Source organism: Lytechinus variegatus, chromosome 16 (assembly GCF_018143015.1).
Source record: "Lytechinus variegatus isolate NC3 chromosome 16, Lvar_3.0, whole genome shotgun sequence".
Classification (NCBI taxonomy): Eukaryota; Metazoa; Echinodermata; class Echinoidea; order Temnopleuroida; family Toxopneustidae; genus Lytechinus; species Lytechinus variegatus.
This window is the reverse complement of record NC_054755.1, coordinates 14,763,070-14,781,431: the sequence shown is the minus strand read 5'-3', so window position 1 is coordinate 14,781,431 and position 18,362 is coordinate 14,763,070. Positions and strand designations below refer to the sequence as shown.

The window sequence follows — 18,362 nt, the reverse complement described above, 5'->3', positions numbered from 1 at the left end:
GATGATTGGACCAAATGGTAATTGGACCAAATGATTGTTAGACGAATTGTTGATGGATGGACTGGCATTATGAAGGTGGTGAATGGACGAATTGGCAATTTACCGCACCAGTTATCTCCTTCATGGATTATAATAGCAGTATGTACTCCTAACTCTTTATCTGTGTCTCATTTCTATGTTATCTCTTCTGTTTTCCCGTTATGTTAAGAAATGAGATGAGATTCCGATGAGAGATAAAGAAAGACAGAGACCAAGAAACCGTATAAAGAAACGAATAGTGGTATGCATACACACTGTGATTCTTTTCAACCTTTAGCAAACATTCATACCAGCCTGTTACGTAATTCTTTTCATATTTCATTGTGCGGCAATCCTCTCAGGTGCAGAGCGTACGTGCTTGTACTAACTGTTACAATGCCCACGAAATCATGACGCAAAAAACAAACTTTCAAATTACATTATTCTCCTCCAAGTATTCCAATATGAAATGTGATATATTCCACTTCCTTTCTGCACTCTATTCTTTCATTTCATTATGACATACGGAATATTGTAGCAGTACAAATCTCGACTAAAATGTTTTTTAATAAAAAAAACCTTGGTATGTAATAAATATTATACTTTATATCACACAGTCAGTCTTGAAGAAGGTTAATCCATACTTCATTCACGCTTGTATCCTCACATTTAAGAAGACAGTGGATTGAGATGGGAATGATTAAGGGGTTTTTACCTTACAGTCAACCCATGTGTAAAGAAACCTCATAACCTCCAGAGATCGTATAGGATCACACAAGCGTTCTGGACTTACATGACTTTTCTCTCCAAATTACCGTTGTTCTACAATAATTTCTGGAAACAACTTTGTGATTTTGTTTCTGATAATATATCGTCTTGGATCTTCAAGCAGACTATATTTTGCCTAATGCCCATCATACGTAGTAAACCTACAGGAATCGTCAAGAGTGAAGAAGGCGCAGGAGAATCAAGAAGAAGATCAACTTAAAGAAGAGAAAGGAGGAGGATTGAACAGAGATGGAAGTCTTATCATCCGGATTTCATTTGACATCAGTCATCTCTCTAGTTTTATACCTGTGTATCTTCCTATTACTATCATGCATTGTTCTATTCTTTCTCGTCGTTCTTCATCAAGGATGGAAGTTTAGGCACATTCCGGGACCCAAACGAAGCAGGTGAGAACACACCCATGTGATAAAGTTTTAAAATACAATCAAGATTAGGATGGATTTTTACGGATTTTCACGAGACGCGGGCATTCGAGTCAAGACAGTGTTAGTACATGACGACATTCTACACTCAAAAAAATATTGGGTAAAAATGCTCCATGAGGGTAATTATATGTGTCCAATCAACCAACATTTGACATTTCTTTTGGGCATTTTTATTTATCCAGTGTGATGAAAATTTTGCTGCTTATTTTGCAACCTTACTGAACAATATGCTTAATTCCCGCATTGGGTAAAATACTGCCCCAAATTGGTTAGACACATAATTACCCTCGTGGCACGTGGTAAAAATTTCACCAAATATTTCTTGCAGTGTAGTTTCTAGCAATACCTTATTTCGATTTGTCTATTTTTAACCAGTTACTCTTGTGAAACCTTTTTTCCCCTCCCTTCCTTATTTTCATTTTATTTATTTGCTTATGTGTTTATTTACTTACTTAGTTATTCGTGTATTTATTTAAATTTATTCATTTATTTTATCTTTAATTTCAATTAAAGTATAATTGATGAAAGAGGTCAGGATCACTGGCGGATATCCTCAGGGAGGGGGGGGGAACAGTCGGCTCGTGCCCCCATCCCCTTTGAGAGGCACAATAAAAAAAATGATGTAAGTCTGCCTTTCCATTTTGAAAGTGGGGACATTTTTATTTCAATTTTTTGCTTGTCAAATTTTTTCGTTCGCGAAATGTACCCAATCGTTGATTAAAACCTTTTTTTTCTTTTTGCTTGTCGAATTTTTCCTTGGGAAAATACCCCCTCCCCCTTGGAAGATCCTGGATCCGCCCCTGGTCAGGGTATTGCTTTTTTTTCATTTATAGGATTTTTTTCAAAGTGTAAACATTTTTGATACGCTCTGTATGTCTGTTAATCGTAATTTAGATCTGACTTTGTTGTCTAATGCGTTTGGCAGAATTGTGTCATGGAAATCTGAAATGTAAGCTGATTAAATAACAATTGTCACTCCATTTTCAACATGACTTTTTTTTTCAATTTTTTCAGTGTCATTTATGGTTGCCTCCAGGAAGTACGGGAATTTCTTGAAAAGGGGAACAACAAACTTGATCTGTTGATGAAATGGTGAGAGAAAAAATATATGCATACTATTATGTGCCATATATTATTCATTTATTTGTTTATTTTATTTATTTATTTATTATTTGTTTGTTCATTCGTTTATTTATCTATTTATTTATTCATTCATCTATTATTTATTCTGTTTTATTTATTTTTTATTTATTTATTTATTTATTCATTCATTCACAATCCTCTATGGGCCTGGGAATGAATTTTGATATGGGACGAGGGTGCTGGTCTAGTTGAAATTTTGACAAGAAAATATAAATCAGTCCACAAAAAAGAAGTTTCAAATTGATTTCCAGGGGATGTTTTATAATTATCGTGTGTAACACATCCAGCACCCCAGTACGCAGTGGGGGGGGGGAGGGGGGCAAATTTTGAAAAATTACAGTGTTTACTAAAAAGTTTTACAAAATTGACCAAAAGTATGCACCAATGGCAAGCTCGGTCGCTTCGATCCATCGCTTTCGAATTGTTTTTGGAAAAAAAATACACGTGCTGCCCCCAGCAAAAAAAAATCTTGGTACAGCCATGCCCCCAGATAAACCCTGGGGCGATGGTGTGCTCCCATCGCCCTATCTGCATCCCAGAGTCTCATAATCCTCTCCTTCGGATATGTTCTAGTATAGGAGTAAAAATGAATTATTCGTGGTGTTTTTTAGATCATTTACAAATTATATGTTACAGAACACGAATAGATTCTTGCTCTTAGTTAATTTTCATAATTATAGAACTAACACGCGTTACTGGGGGAATTACCTTTCTCTTTCACGTATAAAACTCTCTCTTTGCAAGATGTTTATGTTCATTTGTCACTCTCAACCCGGGTGTGGTGGGGATGGGTTGAACGAAATTCCTCGAGTACCTGATCAAGCGTGCAAGCTGGGGTAATAGCAGGACACTAAATGCTGCGCTTAAAAACAATGCCTCAAGCGATATATGATTTTTTTAAGGATTATTGCTAAAAATAATTACTACTGTTTTTTATATTATGTTGTCAGGCAGGCGGAATATGGGACTGTGTTCAGATATTCGATACTTCATCGATATATTGTTGTTGCATTAGATCCAGATGTGGTCAAGGTAAGTGAATGGCAAAATAGTATGGCTTTGCTTTCTGTATAAAATCTTCTTCTCTTCATCATTTCTGACTATACTCAATCTCATAATGTTATGATGCTGGTTTCGTGTTGATGTTGTTATTTTTAGTGTTGTTGCTCTTTCAGCTTTTTAATTAATAAGCTTACTTATTTTATTTCCTATGCTAAGAAAATATGTATCACATTAACTATTTTCTTTCTTTAACTAAAATCGTTTTTATTTCTTATCATTAATAATATATCATTCCCGGGGGGCCACTTCCATTCACGAGTGGATACCATGCGCGACCATGGGGTCTCGAAAAGCACCCTAAACACGTAATTTCCATATTCTGAAAATGCACCCCTTAACAAGTACTGGCGTGTGAAACCCTACCCTTAACAAGTATTGGAAACAAAACGATACTCTTGGCAAATATTACCTGAAATGAACCCCTAAACAAGTACAGGAATGTTTTATTGTTACGGGTCCTTCGGTCGTCGGCTTTACCTTATTTGGTTTAGTACCCACGTCCTTCTACACCTCGCGCAAATCGGACTCTAAACACGAAGTGTTGGGGCAAAAAGGACATCCTTTATAAAACATTTTAATTTTGTTTTATCATCCCCGCAAATTCGACCCTAAACACGTAATCTTCCTAGCGAAATAGATACCCTTTTTTCATTATTTTTGTGTTTTTGACACCCTTATCACGTTACGTACGTAACGTGCCCTATCGTGAAAAAGACATCCTTTTTACGTGTTTTTTTGGTCGCGCATGGTATCCACTCGTCAATGTAAGTGCCCCCCGGGATATCATTATATTATTAGTATTATTGACATTATTACTATTTGATTATTACTAATGTCAACAATATAATCACCATCATGTCTATTTCATTCGGATGCCAGAGTTTCAAAGACTATTCGCGACTTTTTGCAGGGGAGGGGGCTCCTTCGCGATTATTTTTTAGAATATCTGATTTTGCTTGTTTTCTGTTTTATTTTCTAGATTGTAACTATATTTTTTTCTTATTGTCATGCAAATCAGTAATTATTTTGATTCTAACACTACCAATCCAATATTCTGTCAACTGAAAATTATTTCTCTGTGATACTTTTAATTTTTAGGAGATTCTCGGGAAGCCGAGTGTCAATGTCATATATTATCATCATCATCCTCATCCTGCTCCTCCTCCTCCTCCTCATCATCATCACCTTCATCATCATCATCAACATCATTACTGTCATCATCAGCAGCAGCATCATCACCATCACCTTTAGCATAATAATTACTTTATCAATTCAAAAATATGTCAGCTAAATTTTTTTTCTCTGTGGTACTTTCTAGGAGATTCTTGGGAAGCCGAGTGTTCATTGGAAACCGTATGTCCCCTATGGTATCATGGGAACCCTCTTAGGAAATCGTTTCATGGGCAATGGTCTTATAACGGAAGCTAACCATGCCAGATGGAAAATACATCGTGCAATGCTCAATCCAGCCTTCAATAGAAAGTAAATTTAAACATTTTCTAAAGTTATGAATTTTTCTAAATTGATATATAAACAAAGGCCTGAATGACGAAGGAGACAAGGGAAGCGTTTCATGAAAGGACTTGTCAGACGTTTTTATCCGACCAGTCCCTCTTTATCTGCCAGTTACCATAGTAACAGTGCCTCCAAGCCAATCACAATCAAGGAGAGATATAAGATCTGACAAATTGTCGAACAAAAATTTTGATGAAGCGCTCCCCTGGGCACCGTCCTACAAAGAGTTGCGATTGATTCGATCAATCTCATCTATATGGAAATCTACCATTGCCATCATTTTCGTACCAAAATTTTGAACATTTTTTTTGTAAACAAAACATCAAATTGTCAACACAACAATGAATACAGTGGCGGATCCAGCTTTCGCCAATAGGGGGGGGGGGCGAAAATATTTTCATCAACATTTTTCTCGATTGACCGCTATAATCTGATTTTTTTTTCTGGGGGTAGTCCTAATTAAAGATTAAAGTTTTAAGTGCATGTTGTTTTATTGTTCTAAATAAGATAAAGTATCTCAAGTGGTCTTAATATATAATGCGAGCGCGAAGCGCGAGCTCAAATTCTTTGATATTTTTGTCCTTAGACCTGAAGATTCTTAGGAGATTTTATAATCATGAAAAAGATAGGTATCAAGCTAAACAATGCGAGCGCGAAGCGAGAGCCAAAATTTTACTATAACAACGTGAGAAGGGACTCAATTAGGACTGTTTTTAGTGATTAATGAAGAGGATAAAAGTATCACCAATTAAATAATGAGAGTGTGAAGCGCGAGCTCAATATATTATGATATTCCGACCTGAAAACTGGACAGTCTAAGTGCGTTTTTATTCAAATAAAGAACAAGCTGTGTGTCTCAAACTATTAAATGCGAGCGCGAAGCACGAGCTTAATTTTTTGATATACTGACATGATAAAGGAGCATTTTGACAAATTTTGGTAAGAATTTCCAAAGAGAATAGGTAAGTCACAAATCAAACAAAATTTTGATACATGTAAACAATTTGTGTAAATCAAACAAAATAATGAAAGCTTGATGTGCGAGCTAAAATATTGTGTGAAAATTGATTTCAGAACTGGATATATAAGTGCCATTTAATCCTCTTGAATGGGATTCATTACACAGACAATGCGAGCGCAAAGCGCGAGCGAAAATTTTGAAATATAGTATATTTTCCAATTCTTCCCCTCACCTTTTTCTTGTTTCCTTTCGGGGTCGGGCCGGCCGTTACGAGGCTGTAAATTACACATCATGATACTCTTTCTTACCCTTCTTTCTGTTTTTCATAGTTTCTATCAGGTTAAAGAGTACACTTTTTCTGCAGGTTGTCAAAAAATAGGGGGGGGGGGCGGGGCCGGCTCGGCCCACTCCTGGATCCGCGCCTGGAATATAATCAGTATACATCATATCTAGAAAACATTCTGAAACAAACATGCTTTTAGATGTTGACGTGCACTGGCTTTCCATAGCTGAGGTTGATCAGATCAATCATAAGGTTGATCCGATCAATCATAAGGTTGATCCGATCAATCATAACTCTTTGTACACTTTCAAAACAGTTTACCCAATATTGGCCAAATGAGGAACATGTTGGGCAAAATGAAACCTAATATTTCCTTGAAATTTACCCAATGCTTCCTTGAAATTTACCCATAAATCATGCATATCATGGGACAAAATCTTACCCAACAAACATGCGTGTTCTTTTTTGACACAATATAGGGTAAATGCTATCTGACGTTATGCATTACTTAACGCACGTCTGGAACATGTTCATAGGTGGTAAGTCAAATACACAGGGATACACCAAATCGCACAATAAATGATCACCAGTTGTTCGTAAAATCACTCGTAAACTTACAGTTTTAAGAAACCTCCGCAAGGTTAGTACTTAGCTTTTATTCCTCCATGTCGGTATAGGGCATGGGCATAATTTTGAAAATTCTATTTTGGCTTAATTGAAAGTTTTCACGAAATTCACCAAAAGTGTGAACGAAATCCTTCAATTTCACTAGTGCAAAAGCGCCTCAATGACAAGCTCAGTTCCTTCGTTCCCTCGGTTTTTTTTATAATGCTTATGCGTCTTGACCCCAGAAAAAAAATGTTTGCGAACGACCAAGCTTTCGTTTAATGCGTACTCGTCAGAATTCACGTTTAAAGAAACAAAATGCAAGAAGATATATATTTAGATGAAGACCTAAATTGCAAATAATCATAAAGTGAAATGTATAAATGTTCTAAAGTGAAGTAGGATCAAGTTTATGTCATGAATAACAAATAGATAAAATATGCCACATATTGAACAGAAATGTATTTAAAAATTGCAATGATATAAAACATAATGAAATGATGTTATAAACCAATTGAATGAAGAAGACATATAATACAGACCACATTCACTGCCTAGTTTGTAATGACAATGTTGCTATATTATTTTGGTCTACAATCCAAGTTTCATTTGATTTCTTCAGAGATAATTCCCTACTGGAAATAACACAGTGTATGATAGAGTGTGTTCACAGTGTGGAACACAATGTGAAATCACCTTCACTATATTGAATTTTAAAAGTGTGAAAAATATCACCGAAGGATCCAGTATTTTCCAAGGCGGAGGGGGACATTTTCCCGAGGAAAATTTGACAAGAAAAAAAAAGGAAAAAGGGTTTCTCCCCAAAATGAGGTTCATTCCGTACATGTAAAATTTGAACCCCCCCCCCAAAAAAAAAAAGTTCACAAGTCCGTTTTAACGACATATATCCATTAGAAATGTATGCTGTGATTTTAAAAAGGGCCACACCTAACACTTAGGTAAAAACGGCATATTTACATTGAAAATTTTAATAATGACTCTCAGGGGGGGGGGGTGGGTCGGATGTCCCCAAACCCGCCACTGCTTTACATAGACCACAATGTGAACACACTGTGATCGCACTGTGTGTCACGTATACTGTGTTCTTCACAGTATTTTTTTCTTTCTTTGATCTGAAGAAATGAAATGAAAATGAAACTAGGTTAAATGGGATAATCGAGCCTTTATCGATTCCATTATGGTTTGATTTTTTTGTGACGAAGCACTTTCTTGGTTTTTTTGGTTACATCCCTATCACAGGTACTTGATGACAATGGTTGAGACATTTAATGATCACGCGGACCACTTAGTGAGTTATCTTACAGACAGAGCTGACGGTTCGCAAGAAGTTAGCATGTACGACGCATTTAACAATGCCACTTTGGATATCATAGCCAAAGTAAGTATTCTTATAGAGACTAGTGTTATCAAATGATGTATCTAAAGAAATATCCACCCCATAAATACAATTGATTTAATTGAAAAAATGGCGATTCGTGGATTTGCAACATTTGTTATTCAAATTTCCATAAAATTCTAATTTGCTTAATAAACTTCAATCGTTAGGTCTGGATATTAGCGTTGCCATTGGGGAAATTTTCAACCCCAGATTTCAGAATTTTGGAATGCTCTGGGGATGATCAACAAGTGAGTTGGGGATTCAAATAAATTTGGGGGTCCAACAAGCCCCCTTCTATACTATAGACAAGACATTAGGAAAAATTCGATCATGCTATGTTAAGATCTACGGTAGATGATAATGCATAGAATAGAAGCACATGTCCCATAACATCACAATGACGTTTAGCAAGCACTAATTATGTCAGTGATGAAGACAGGTATACATACCTCAGGGAGGATGGGGGGAGTGGGTGTGTGTTAAGATAGTTTCACCACTTTGCCATTTTGACACTTAACCGGTTTTTTTTTTGGGGGGGGCTGGAAACGTCATTAACTTCAGTTTCTGTTCAGGCAAAAGTTTGGCTCGCTCGGTTCAGTCCCTCTCATTCAGAGTAACCCTTAGCGCTCCATGATAACAAGTTAAAATCATAATGACAGTTAGAAAACATTCTTGACCTAATTGCAAACGAGTTGCATGATATTTGACAGACCACTTTACATTCATTTTGTTCTTATTTGTGCATGAATAATTGTAAATAAACCAATAAATAAGTGACTAAGTAAATAATTCAATAATTAGGTAAGTAAATAAATAACAAATATCTATATTGATAAATTAGCAAATATGTGAGCTAAAGAGTAAGTAAATAAGTAAGTATGCAAATACGTAAGTAAATAAGGAAGTAATAAAACAGTGCATAAGTTAATCGGTAAGCAAATAAGAAAATATATAAGTAGTTAAATAAGTAAATAACTAATTCTAGTTCTTTTCGTATTTTCTTTCTTTTAGGCGGGATTCGGTCTTGAATTGAATGTTCTTGATAATCCTAACAACCCGTTTCCTAACGCCATTCTAACCTGTTTGAATACAATACAGAGTTGTATTCAAAACCCATGGATGAAGGTAAGACAAAACAGGGAGGGTGGCCTGTAGGCTTCAAAACAAAACCTTTTGTGATAGCATGTACAAAAAAGGAAATTTAGAATCAATATATTTTAACCCTTCCCATTCAATATCGTTTTATGAAACCAGCATTGATTCATTGCGATAAATTATTCCTAAATTAATTCTGGTTAGATTATTTCTCTACCATCCGAGTATAATGATATAAATATATGTTTTGAAATAAAAGAATGTTAGAAGCTACTTTTGAAAAGCCTTCCAATAGTTTTTCTTAGTTCTTTTGTCTTTCTTATTTAATTAGAACGACTTTCGAACTTATTTATTTCTTTTTTCCTTCCTTCCTTACCCTTTCTTTCTTTCTTTCTTTCTTTATTCCTGATTTGTCCCTGCATTTCCTTTTTCGTTCTTATTTCATTCATTAATTTATTCACTCATACTTACTAATTTTTCTTGTTAATATTTTACCCCCTTATTTTTATTTCTTTCACCCTCCCTCCTTCCCTCAACCCCCTTCCTTCCTTCGTCCCCCTCTCTTCTCCTTCCTTCATTTATTAGTACGGTTTAACGAGCAAAGTCAAGAAAGCCAAATCAGAGGTAAAAGATGCTTGCGATTTGCTCCGCCGAGTTGGTAAGAGCTGTGTAGAGAATCGTTTGGCGGCCAAGGCGAGGGGTGAAGAACTTCCACTAGACATGCTGACAAATATCCTTGAAGCCTCAAAAGATCTCAAGGGGGATGAAAACTTCGGCATCGAGGAGATGTTGGACGAGTTCGCCACGTTCTTCATTGCAGGTATTAAGGATGATGGTGAGGAGGGAGAGGAGGTTTATGATGACGTTGAGGATGGTAATTATATGATGGTGGTGATGATGATAATGTTGGTGGTGAAGGTGCATGGTGGTAACGGTGGTGGTGATGATAATGATGACGACGATGATGATAAACTTAATGATGATGATGACGACGATGATGATAATGATGACGATAATGATGATGATGATGATGACAATGATGATTGGTTGATTGATCGATCAATCGATCGATTGATTGATTGATTGATTGATTGAAGGGAGCAATGGGTGAAGAGCTTCCAGGAAACATGCTGAAAAAATATTCTGGAAGCCTCCAAATATCTTAAGGGGATGACAATTTCGGCATTGAGGAGATGCTGGACGTGTTCGCTAGTTCTTCAATGCAGGTATCAAGGATAATGATGAGGGTAATGATGATCATTGATGTTTAAATGATAATGATGATGATGGGGAATGATGGTGATGATGGTGATGATGATGGTGATGATGATGATGATGATGACGATAATGACGATGGTGATGATGATGATAATGACAATGATGGGGAATGATGGTGATGATGATGGTGGTGATGATGATGATGACGATAATGACGATGATGGTGATGATGACGATGGTGATGATGGTGTTGGTGATAATGATGACGATGATGATGATGACGAGGATTATGATGGTGGTGGGGATGATGATGATGATGATGGTGATGATAATGACGATGATGATGATGATAATGTTGATGATGATAATGATGATGATGAGGGTAATATTGGTGATATTTGTGTTGTTGATGATGATAGTGGTGGTGGTGGTGTTGGAAGAGGAGGTGGTGGTTTGGTGACTTGCTGTTTATGGTAACGATGTCAATCATAATTATTGATGATAGTATAAACAATCATATTAAGCTATTGTTTCGAAAAGGGTGGTCATAACTGTATTCTATTTTGTATTTTTAATCATTAGGTCAAGAAACAACAAGTAATGTCATGTCATTTACGCTAGAGCAGCTAGGAAAGAATCCACGAGTCTTACAAAAGTAAGTTTTATATCGATTAAATTCATCAATTGACAAATTTTATCATTTCCATACCATCCATTTGCAAAGTTTCATAAAGTAGAGCTTTGTTGCACTTTCACTTACGTATACAAGGTAAAACTGTAAGAACAATTATTAAATTATTTTATAATCAGTCTCCTTTACTTTAATGACTTAATTCTCGCCAGGTACCAGTTTACCTCACCAGGATTGAGTGCAACGAACTGTGGATCGATTTCTATCTGAAAGGAATTACGCCATAATATCTGCGATTCAAACCCACAAGCCTCTGTTTCAAAGACAGATACACCGGAGCACAGCTCTTCATGTATTCTGGTGAAGTTTGTGATAATGACACCAATTATTTCAAATATGAATAACGTTGTCCTATTTTATTTTCATATTCTAACAAAAATAACGGATGAGTCCGATGTTTGTAATATTTCCAGACTTCAAGAAGAGTTGGATGAAAAGATTGGAGGGCAGACGTTTATTAGCTTCCACGACATGGGAAAACTGGAATACCTAAATCTCGTAAGTAAATTCATCTGCAATCTTTATTTTCTTAGAACTACCTACGTAAAAATGGGATTGATGTCGCCAGGAATGCGGCATTTTTATGTTTATAAGTTCAATTAATTTTCTTGAAATTACCTCGTCATTCATGTATTTATTCCCCAAAAAAGAAATACTCGTAATCATCATAAATGGATGGTCCACAATACAGATGACAAATAATCATTGCAGAGTCAAACAAGTCTAACATAGAAATGTTAGTCTAAGATTTATGTTTATATATGATTACAATGTCAAATCATCGTTAACTAGTTTTGAGCTACATCCTCGTGCACAATTCATTGTCTGTTATACATAACACAAAGTGTCCGTTTTTTAAATAATTTGTAATGATTGTATATTTGTTTCGTAAGAGGAAATGATAAAAAAAACATTTAAAACAATGTCTTTTTATGCAGGTTTTGAAAGAAGCTTTACGGATGTACGCCCCTGCATCTATAGTGAATCGAGTAACAGGTACGGACGTCAAGGCTAGCACAGGGATAGTCATACCCAAAGGAAGTCAGGTTTCGGTAAGTTCAGCGTACTTGACGGGGAATGTGCAATGGAAAGTGAAATAACAATAAAATCATTGAATATTTAATAAATGAAAAAAGAAGACACACAGTGAAACACAAAAACGCTTCTCACAAACACCCACACTCTTAATCAGAACACAAATACACCCAAACATGTTTTGATTGAAATGATATTTTGTTTCCTCCTTTTCAATAAAAAAAAATTACAATGCATCATTTGGACGTCAACTAATATGTGGACCCTGTTTTCACTCGCTCAAAAAGAATAGAATAATTACCTTACATCAAAGGCTGAAATGCCTTACCTACATGTTTTTTTCTTCTTTTTCTATTAAGACATTCACTTATTTTAATTTTTCAAACCAACAATTCTTAATAAGCAAATTAGAGGGGAGGACATTAATACACACACCAAAACCACCCCATAATACCCCAGTTACTTCCTTTCCCCACACTTTAACAAAACCTCGCAACACCCAACGAAATCATTCATTTATGTTATTGAATTGAAAAAAATATTCGACAAACACAAACGATTTCTTTCCATCTTTCACCTATATACCGAATAATATTTATTCTATTATCATGTATCATCATTTCAGTTGAGCCCGTTTGTCATGGGTCGTATGGCTGAATACTACGAGGACCCGCTTATCTTCCGCCCAGAAAGGTTCATTGAGAGGTAAATACATTGGTTTTAAATTTCTTCCATTAAAGGGGAAGTTCACACTGACGAATAGTTTGTTGAAAATGTAGTTTGAAAAAATGATAAAAAGATATCGAGCAAGGTCTGAGAAAAATCTAACAAAGATTAAAAGAATTATTAGAATTGATATTTATATATATGTTTTAGATTTATGACGTCATATACGAGGAGCTTCACCGTATGTTTAGGCATAGATATTATTTGTTTTAATGGTTTGTGATAACTTATTTTCTTCTTTTTAGGAGTTGGTAGGAAATGATTTGTATATTGATATACTGAAGGTACAGTAACAACAATTTTCAATTTTCTGAGAAAAAAGTGACATTTCATTGATTTTTTTATCATGCCATATGTTGGAATGCTGCTCATATATGACGTCAAAATGATTTAAATTCTTAGAATTTTTATTCCTTGAGTGACTTTCCTCAAACCTTTTTTTTCCTGCTATTTTTGCAACAAATGTTTTGTCAGGTTCCTTTAAAGGGGAACCTTTAAAGGAACGAATGAACTTTGACAAAATTGTATCAGACGGAATGAGAGATATATTTTATAATTTACTAATGTGTAATTTAGATATACAATGTTAGACAGTTTACATTAAATGGAAATCGTTAACTATATACTTTAAATAAAATATACGAAGAATACAAGAGGATCACCAAATACCGTGCTTAGGAATGAAGGATGGCGCTGTTAACAGCCGCCTGAACTGGCGCAGTCTACCTTTTCACAGGCATACTACATCTTAACAAAATTAGTGATATGGAGGTGTGACTGAATAACAAACCGAAATACTGATCCACTCTATTGTAATTTGTATTTCTAACTGTTTAAAATGGTGTGTGTGTTTTTTTTTCATGTATTTTTGCAGCAAACACTCTCCATATGCATATTTCCCGTTTGGATATGGTCAGAGGTCGTGTATCGGACAACAATTTGCACTGGTTAGTCAAATAATACAGTCGAGCTGTGTGTGTGAGTGAGGGTGTGTGTGTGTGTGGGGGGGGGGATTCTCTGAATTGAAAAATTCAATCTTTGTGATCATCTTTAGAGAGTCACAGTTAAAGGTCAAGTCCATCCCCAAAGCATGTTGACTTGAATAAATAAAGAAAAATCAAATTAGCAAAACGCTGAAAATTTCATCAAAATCGGTAGTAAAATAAGAAAGTTATGGCATTTTATAGTAATGCTTATTCTTCACAAAACAGTTATATGCACAACTCAAATGAGACACTCGGTGATATCCCTCACTCACTATTTCTTTTTTCTTTATTGTTTGAATTATACAATATTTCACTTTTTATATATTTGACAATAAGGACCAACTTGACTGAATCATATGGTAGTAAACGACGCTCATTCCATATGTTCAGGGAGTAAGTAATGGTTGCTTCACTTGACAATGAGGAGAAAAATAGAATATTCCCTATTTCATAAAATAAAATACAAAAGAAATAGTGAGTGGAGGACGTCATCAGACTCCTCATTTTCATACCAACCAGGATGTGCATATAACTGTTTTGTGAAATCAAGGAAAATTTTGAAATGCTATTATTTTCTTATTTTACGTGCGATATTGATGAATTTTTATTGTTATGCTTGTTGGATTTTTCTATTTTTATTCAAATCAACTACTTGTAGGGGTGGACTTGTCCTTAAAGGATTCTCTGTCATAGCGATGCATTTCCACTTCGGGTATTCCACGACTCGAGTGTCAGTTGTTGACCCTCTGCTATTCACTCATCCATTGGCATACATTGGAAATAACCAAAAAATAATAACTATTTAATGTTCAGTGAAATAAATGAACAAGTAAATATTGGCCCCACAACAATGAATATTCATATTATACATGGAACTCAAACTAAAGTGACAGAATATCAGTTATTCAATGTTCAGTGAAATAAATAAGTATGTGCCCTTATAACAAAAATCACATTTACAACAAGGAATATTGACATTATACATGGACATAAAATTATACTGGCAAAAATATCAACTATTCAATGTTCAGGGAAATAAATAAACAAGTAGGCCTATTCTTACATTAATGATTACATGGATGTAAATGTTGATGGGTATCACACAGGAAGATATAGATATATAGAAAACTAATCTCTTCTTATATTATCTTCTTATAACAGATTGAATCCAGAATAATCATGGCGAAACTGTTGCAGAAATTCAAGTTTGATTTGGTGCCTGGCCAGAGCTGGAACATCTCCTTTGCAGTCACCATAAGGCCTGTAGACGGTTGTAAGAACTACGTCTCACTCAGACATTAATAAAGACTTTTATGACTCAAATTTCAGTCCCTTAATAAGCCTAGACCGGACTACAATTGCAAAGTACTGGACTATCCTTTCACATTTCAAATTTTAGTCCAGCATGAGCCGACTCTGGCCGAGAAAGCAGATCATGTTAGTGGAATGAATCTTCTACAAGGGTTTTGAGAGAGGTTATCCTGTGTCTGTTAAGTCTACTTCAATCTTTTGACCCAGGGGACGCGGAACGTTTTTAAGGGGTGGGGGGGGGGGGGCTGACTATGCAAAATATCACAATCCTATTGTCATTTTTACGTTTTTGTACACGGTTTTGGAAATTTTTTTTTTTTTGGGGGGGGGGGGGGCTGAGGCCGTCCCTGTGACCACCGCCCGCCCCCTCTCCTTGAAAGTAATCATAATAATGATTTACATTTAAAACCATGGCCCTGATCTGCATTCATATCTCTAAAATCTGAGTGTCGTACGGTACATTCTAGTGTTTTCCTTAAAACACTCTGGAAATGTTATATAAGCCTATTCTTTGGGGCAAAATTGGCGAAAGATGTTTTCTAATAAAAAAGCGTAATTACGAAAAAAAGAAAAAATCTGGACGATCCAAGGTTTTGTATACCATTATGACGATGGGACAAATAAACTTGAAACCTCTTTCGAGAATACAGGTCTATAACTTGAAAAAAAAACTGATGAGAGAATAGATGTGCCAACCGACCCGATTTTCTTTATTTTTCATACAGTATCAGGATTTTTGTTTTAAACAAATAATCCAGTTTTTATATACCTTTGCTAAAGATGCAGTAGAACATTATCTGTATTTTAGGCAGATGTCATTTGTTCCTTAACAACCCTTAATCTCAATATATAGCTCTTCCATATCATCCCTAAACAAATTTACATTTCATTTAAATTGCCGATCGCCGACTCTATTTTTTTCTCCCTCCGTTTAGGCAATTTTTAAGACAGTATGTACCTTTATTTTGTCAAATATTTGTTTTGTATTTCTCGAATTGATATAGCTGTTTAGTATCCTTTTCCTTCTGTAAATATTGCTTCATAACATGTGTACCATTTCCTGGAATGAAATAATAATGTATTTCTAGAACTTGATAAAATGAAGAGAATACAGTTACCATTAGAATTTCATTAGTCAATGTGATGTGCATTTCTATATTTCTACTAATTAAATAAACAGTATCGTAATTGGACGTATTATAGGCCTACATGGTTTTTGTATGGGAATCTCAATAAAGCTCTATATTTTTTATATGAAATTATTCATATCATAAATAATTTCTTCTCCTTTTTGGGGTTCTCACGCCTCTTCCAATCCATAACATTCCTACAGATCTACGGGAAATATATTTCACCCAAACCATCAAAATTCGAAGCATTTAGAAATAATTAATTTAATAACACTCCCTCAGTTCACGCATGCGCGCACACAAACACACACACACCAATATCTACAGACCAGCTTTGCCTGATGCGTCACGCACTTCCATGATATTTGCTCAGGCGACAGTCGCTTCGCTGTAATAATTCCACACACTAATGGGATGACCAACTTTGTTCAACACTGGATTTGATACTATACCCTAAACCTAAGGCAACCAACCAGATAACCCTAACCACATATAAGAAGCGCAGCCCGAAGTATTTGTCGCCAGAGCAAACATCGTGTCACCCGTCTGGCTGACACACATCCGGGACACACACCCACACATCCAACAACGCGCACACATCCAAAGACGTAGATTCAAACGTACACATCAACCTTCTTTTAACTTCACACATAAAAACGCACTCTTCCACGCATATCTTTGCTAATTCACACGCACCTGCTCACACCTATATAAACGCACATCCATCATGTCCATATATTATATATATGCGTATATACTCCACCAGCATCGCACGTCCAAAGGCATACGACCGAACACGGGCGCACATTATTTTCTCGATCCGTTTAGAACAAAACAAATAAAGTGGCCATAATATAATTTGAAATGTTTTAACCTGGAAAAGATTTACAATTTAAGTTCTAAATAGTGGTATGAATAATCGAAATAAGCGAATTGAATTTGAAGTTGTAATGAAGTCATTATAATCCGTTGCCATCGGTTGCGATTTGTACTATACTGCATGCTACCAGTAGATTGCCAGTAAACCTGACTTTACACTTTCGCATTCTTACCATTATTCCGAACTTTAAAAAATATGGGACTGCAATTCGATCGCATTTTGTGCAACGAAAATCAAGCAGACGTTCTCGTGACGCCGGCGCTTTCTCACAATCATGCGCGCACACACTCACACTTCTGAGCATGTGCAGACCATTTCTTAAACAAAAAAAAATCCCCATCGTTGCCTTCCGCCGTGTTCTTAAAAATCCTCAACAAAAAGGAGCAGTCACACAGCAACAGACAAGTCTTCCTCCATTAAAGTATGTCTCCTTGAACAGATTGAACTACAAACTTCACCTTCAAGCCAATATTTGTCCTTATTACTTTAATTATAGCACACGTTCACTATACAATATTCAAATAGATGAATAAGTGATGATATACATGTAGTCATATAGAATATCTTGTATACATTCAATATTGCATATAGTACACACTTGGAACAAACATACAAATCTCTGCATAAAATCCTCTATCATAGCTTCGTATCTGAACGAGAACGGTGTTGTAACCCAAATTGTTTTTATCATTGTTTGCACCAAGCTCTGATTTTTTTTAAAGTTTCTACATTGATAAAAATTGTACCTTTATTCATAATACAGTGTGTTTTAAATAAATTGCATCTTTTTGAGGTACCGTCACGAGGGGCAGTTTACATGAATCAGATTAGTTCTGAACTAATCCAACACAAAGCTTTAAACAGATATACCAACATTCTGAAAACCAACATGAATAGGTCGTGGTTTAACTCTGTGCTAAATTTATGGAAAGCCAAAAATAAAAAGTTTGGCTCACATTAATTTTCTTATGTTCACTGTGCTCTTTAACCAACATGCTATAATGGCGGGAAAAAATAGTTCGGTTTTATTCCCAAACAATAATGAATGATCTGAGAAACAGATAAAATGAAGATAAAACTGATCAGTCA

The 18,362-nt window shown here is 35.5% G+C and overlaps 1 protein-coding gene across 1 annotated transcript; it reads left to right on the top strand.

Annotated features, from left to right (window-relative positions):
• The first annotated feature begins 675 nt into the window (after positions 1-675).
• LOC121429803 (cholesterol 24-hydroxylase-like) lies at positions 676-15,554 on the top strand. The gene is made up of 13 exons (XM_041627036.1): positions 676-1,193; positions 2,247-2,324; positions 3,326-3,407; positions 4,756-4,919; positions 8,063-8,201; positions 9,213-9,326; positions 9,882-10,116; positions 11,097-11,169; positions 11,619-11,703; positions 12,144-12,257; positions 12,866-12,945; positions 13,841-13,913; positions 15,114-15,554. The coding sequence occupies exons 1-13, from the start codon at positions 1,036-1,038 to the stop codon at positions 15,252-15,254; spliced, it is 1,536 nt and encodes a 511-aa protein (XP_041482970.1). The 5' UTR covers positions 676-1,035; the 3' UTR covers positions 15,255-15,554.
• The last annotated feature ends 2,808 nt before the right edge of the window (positions 15,555-18,362 follow it).

Coding starts and splice junctions, on each gene's coding strand:
- LOC121429803 (XM_041627036.1), top strand. CDS start 1,036: ATGGAAGTCTTATCATCCGGATTTCATTTGACATCAGTCATCTCTCTA. Junction 1,194..2,246: donor CCGGGACCCAAACGAAGCAG/GTGAGAACACAC, acceptor CAATTTTTTCAG/TGTCATTTATGGTTGCCTCC. Junction 2,325..3,325: donor CTTGATCTGTTGATGAAATG/GTGAGAGAAAAA, acceptor TTATGTTGTCAG/GCAGGCGGAATATGGGACTG.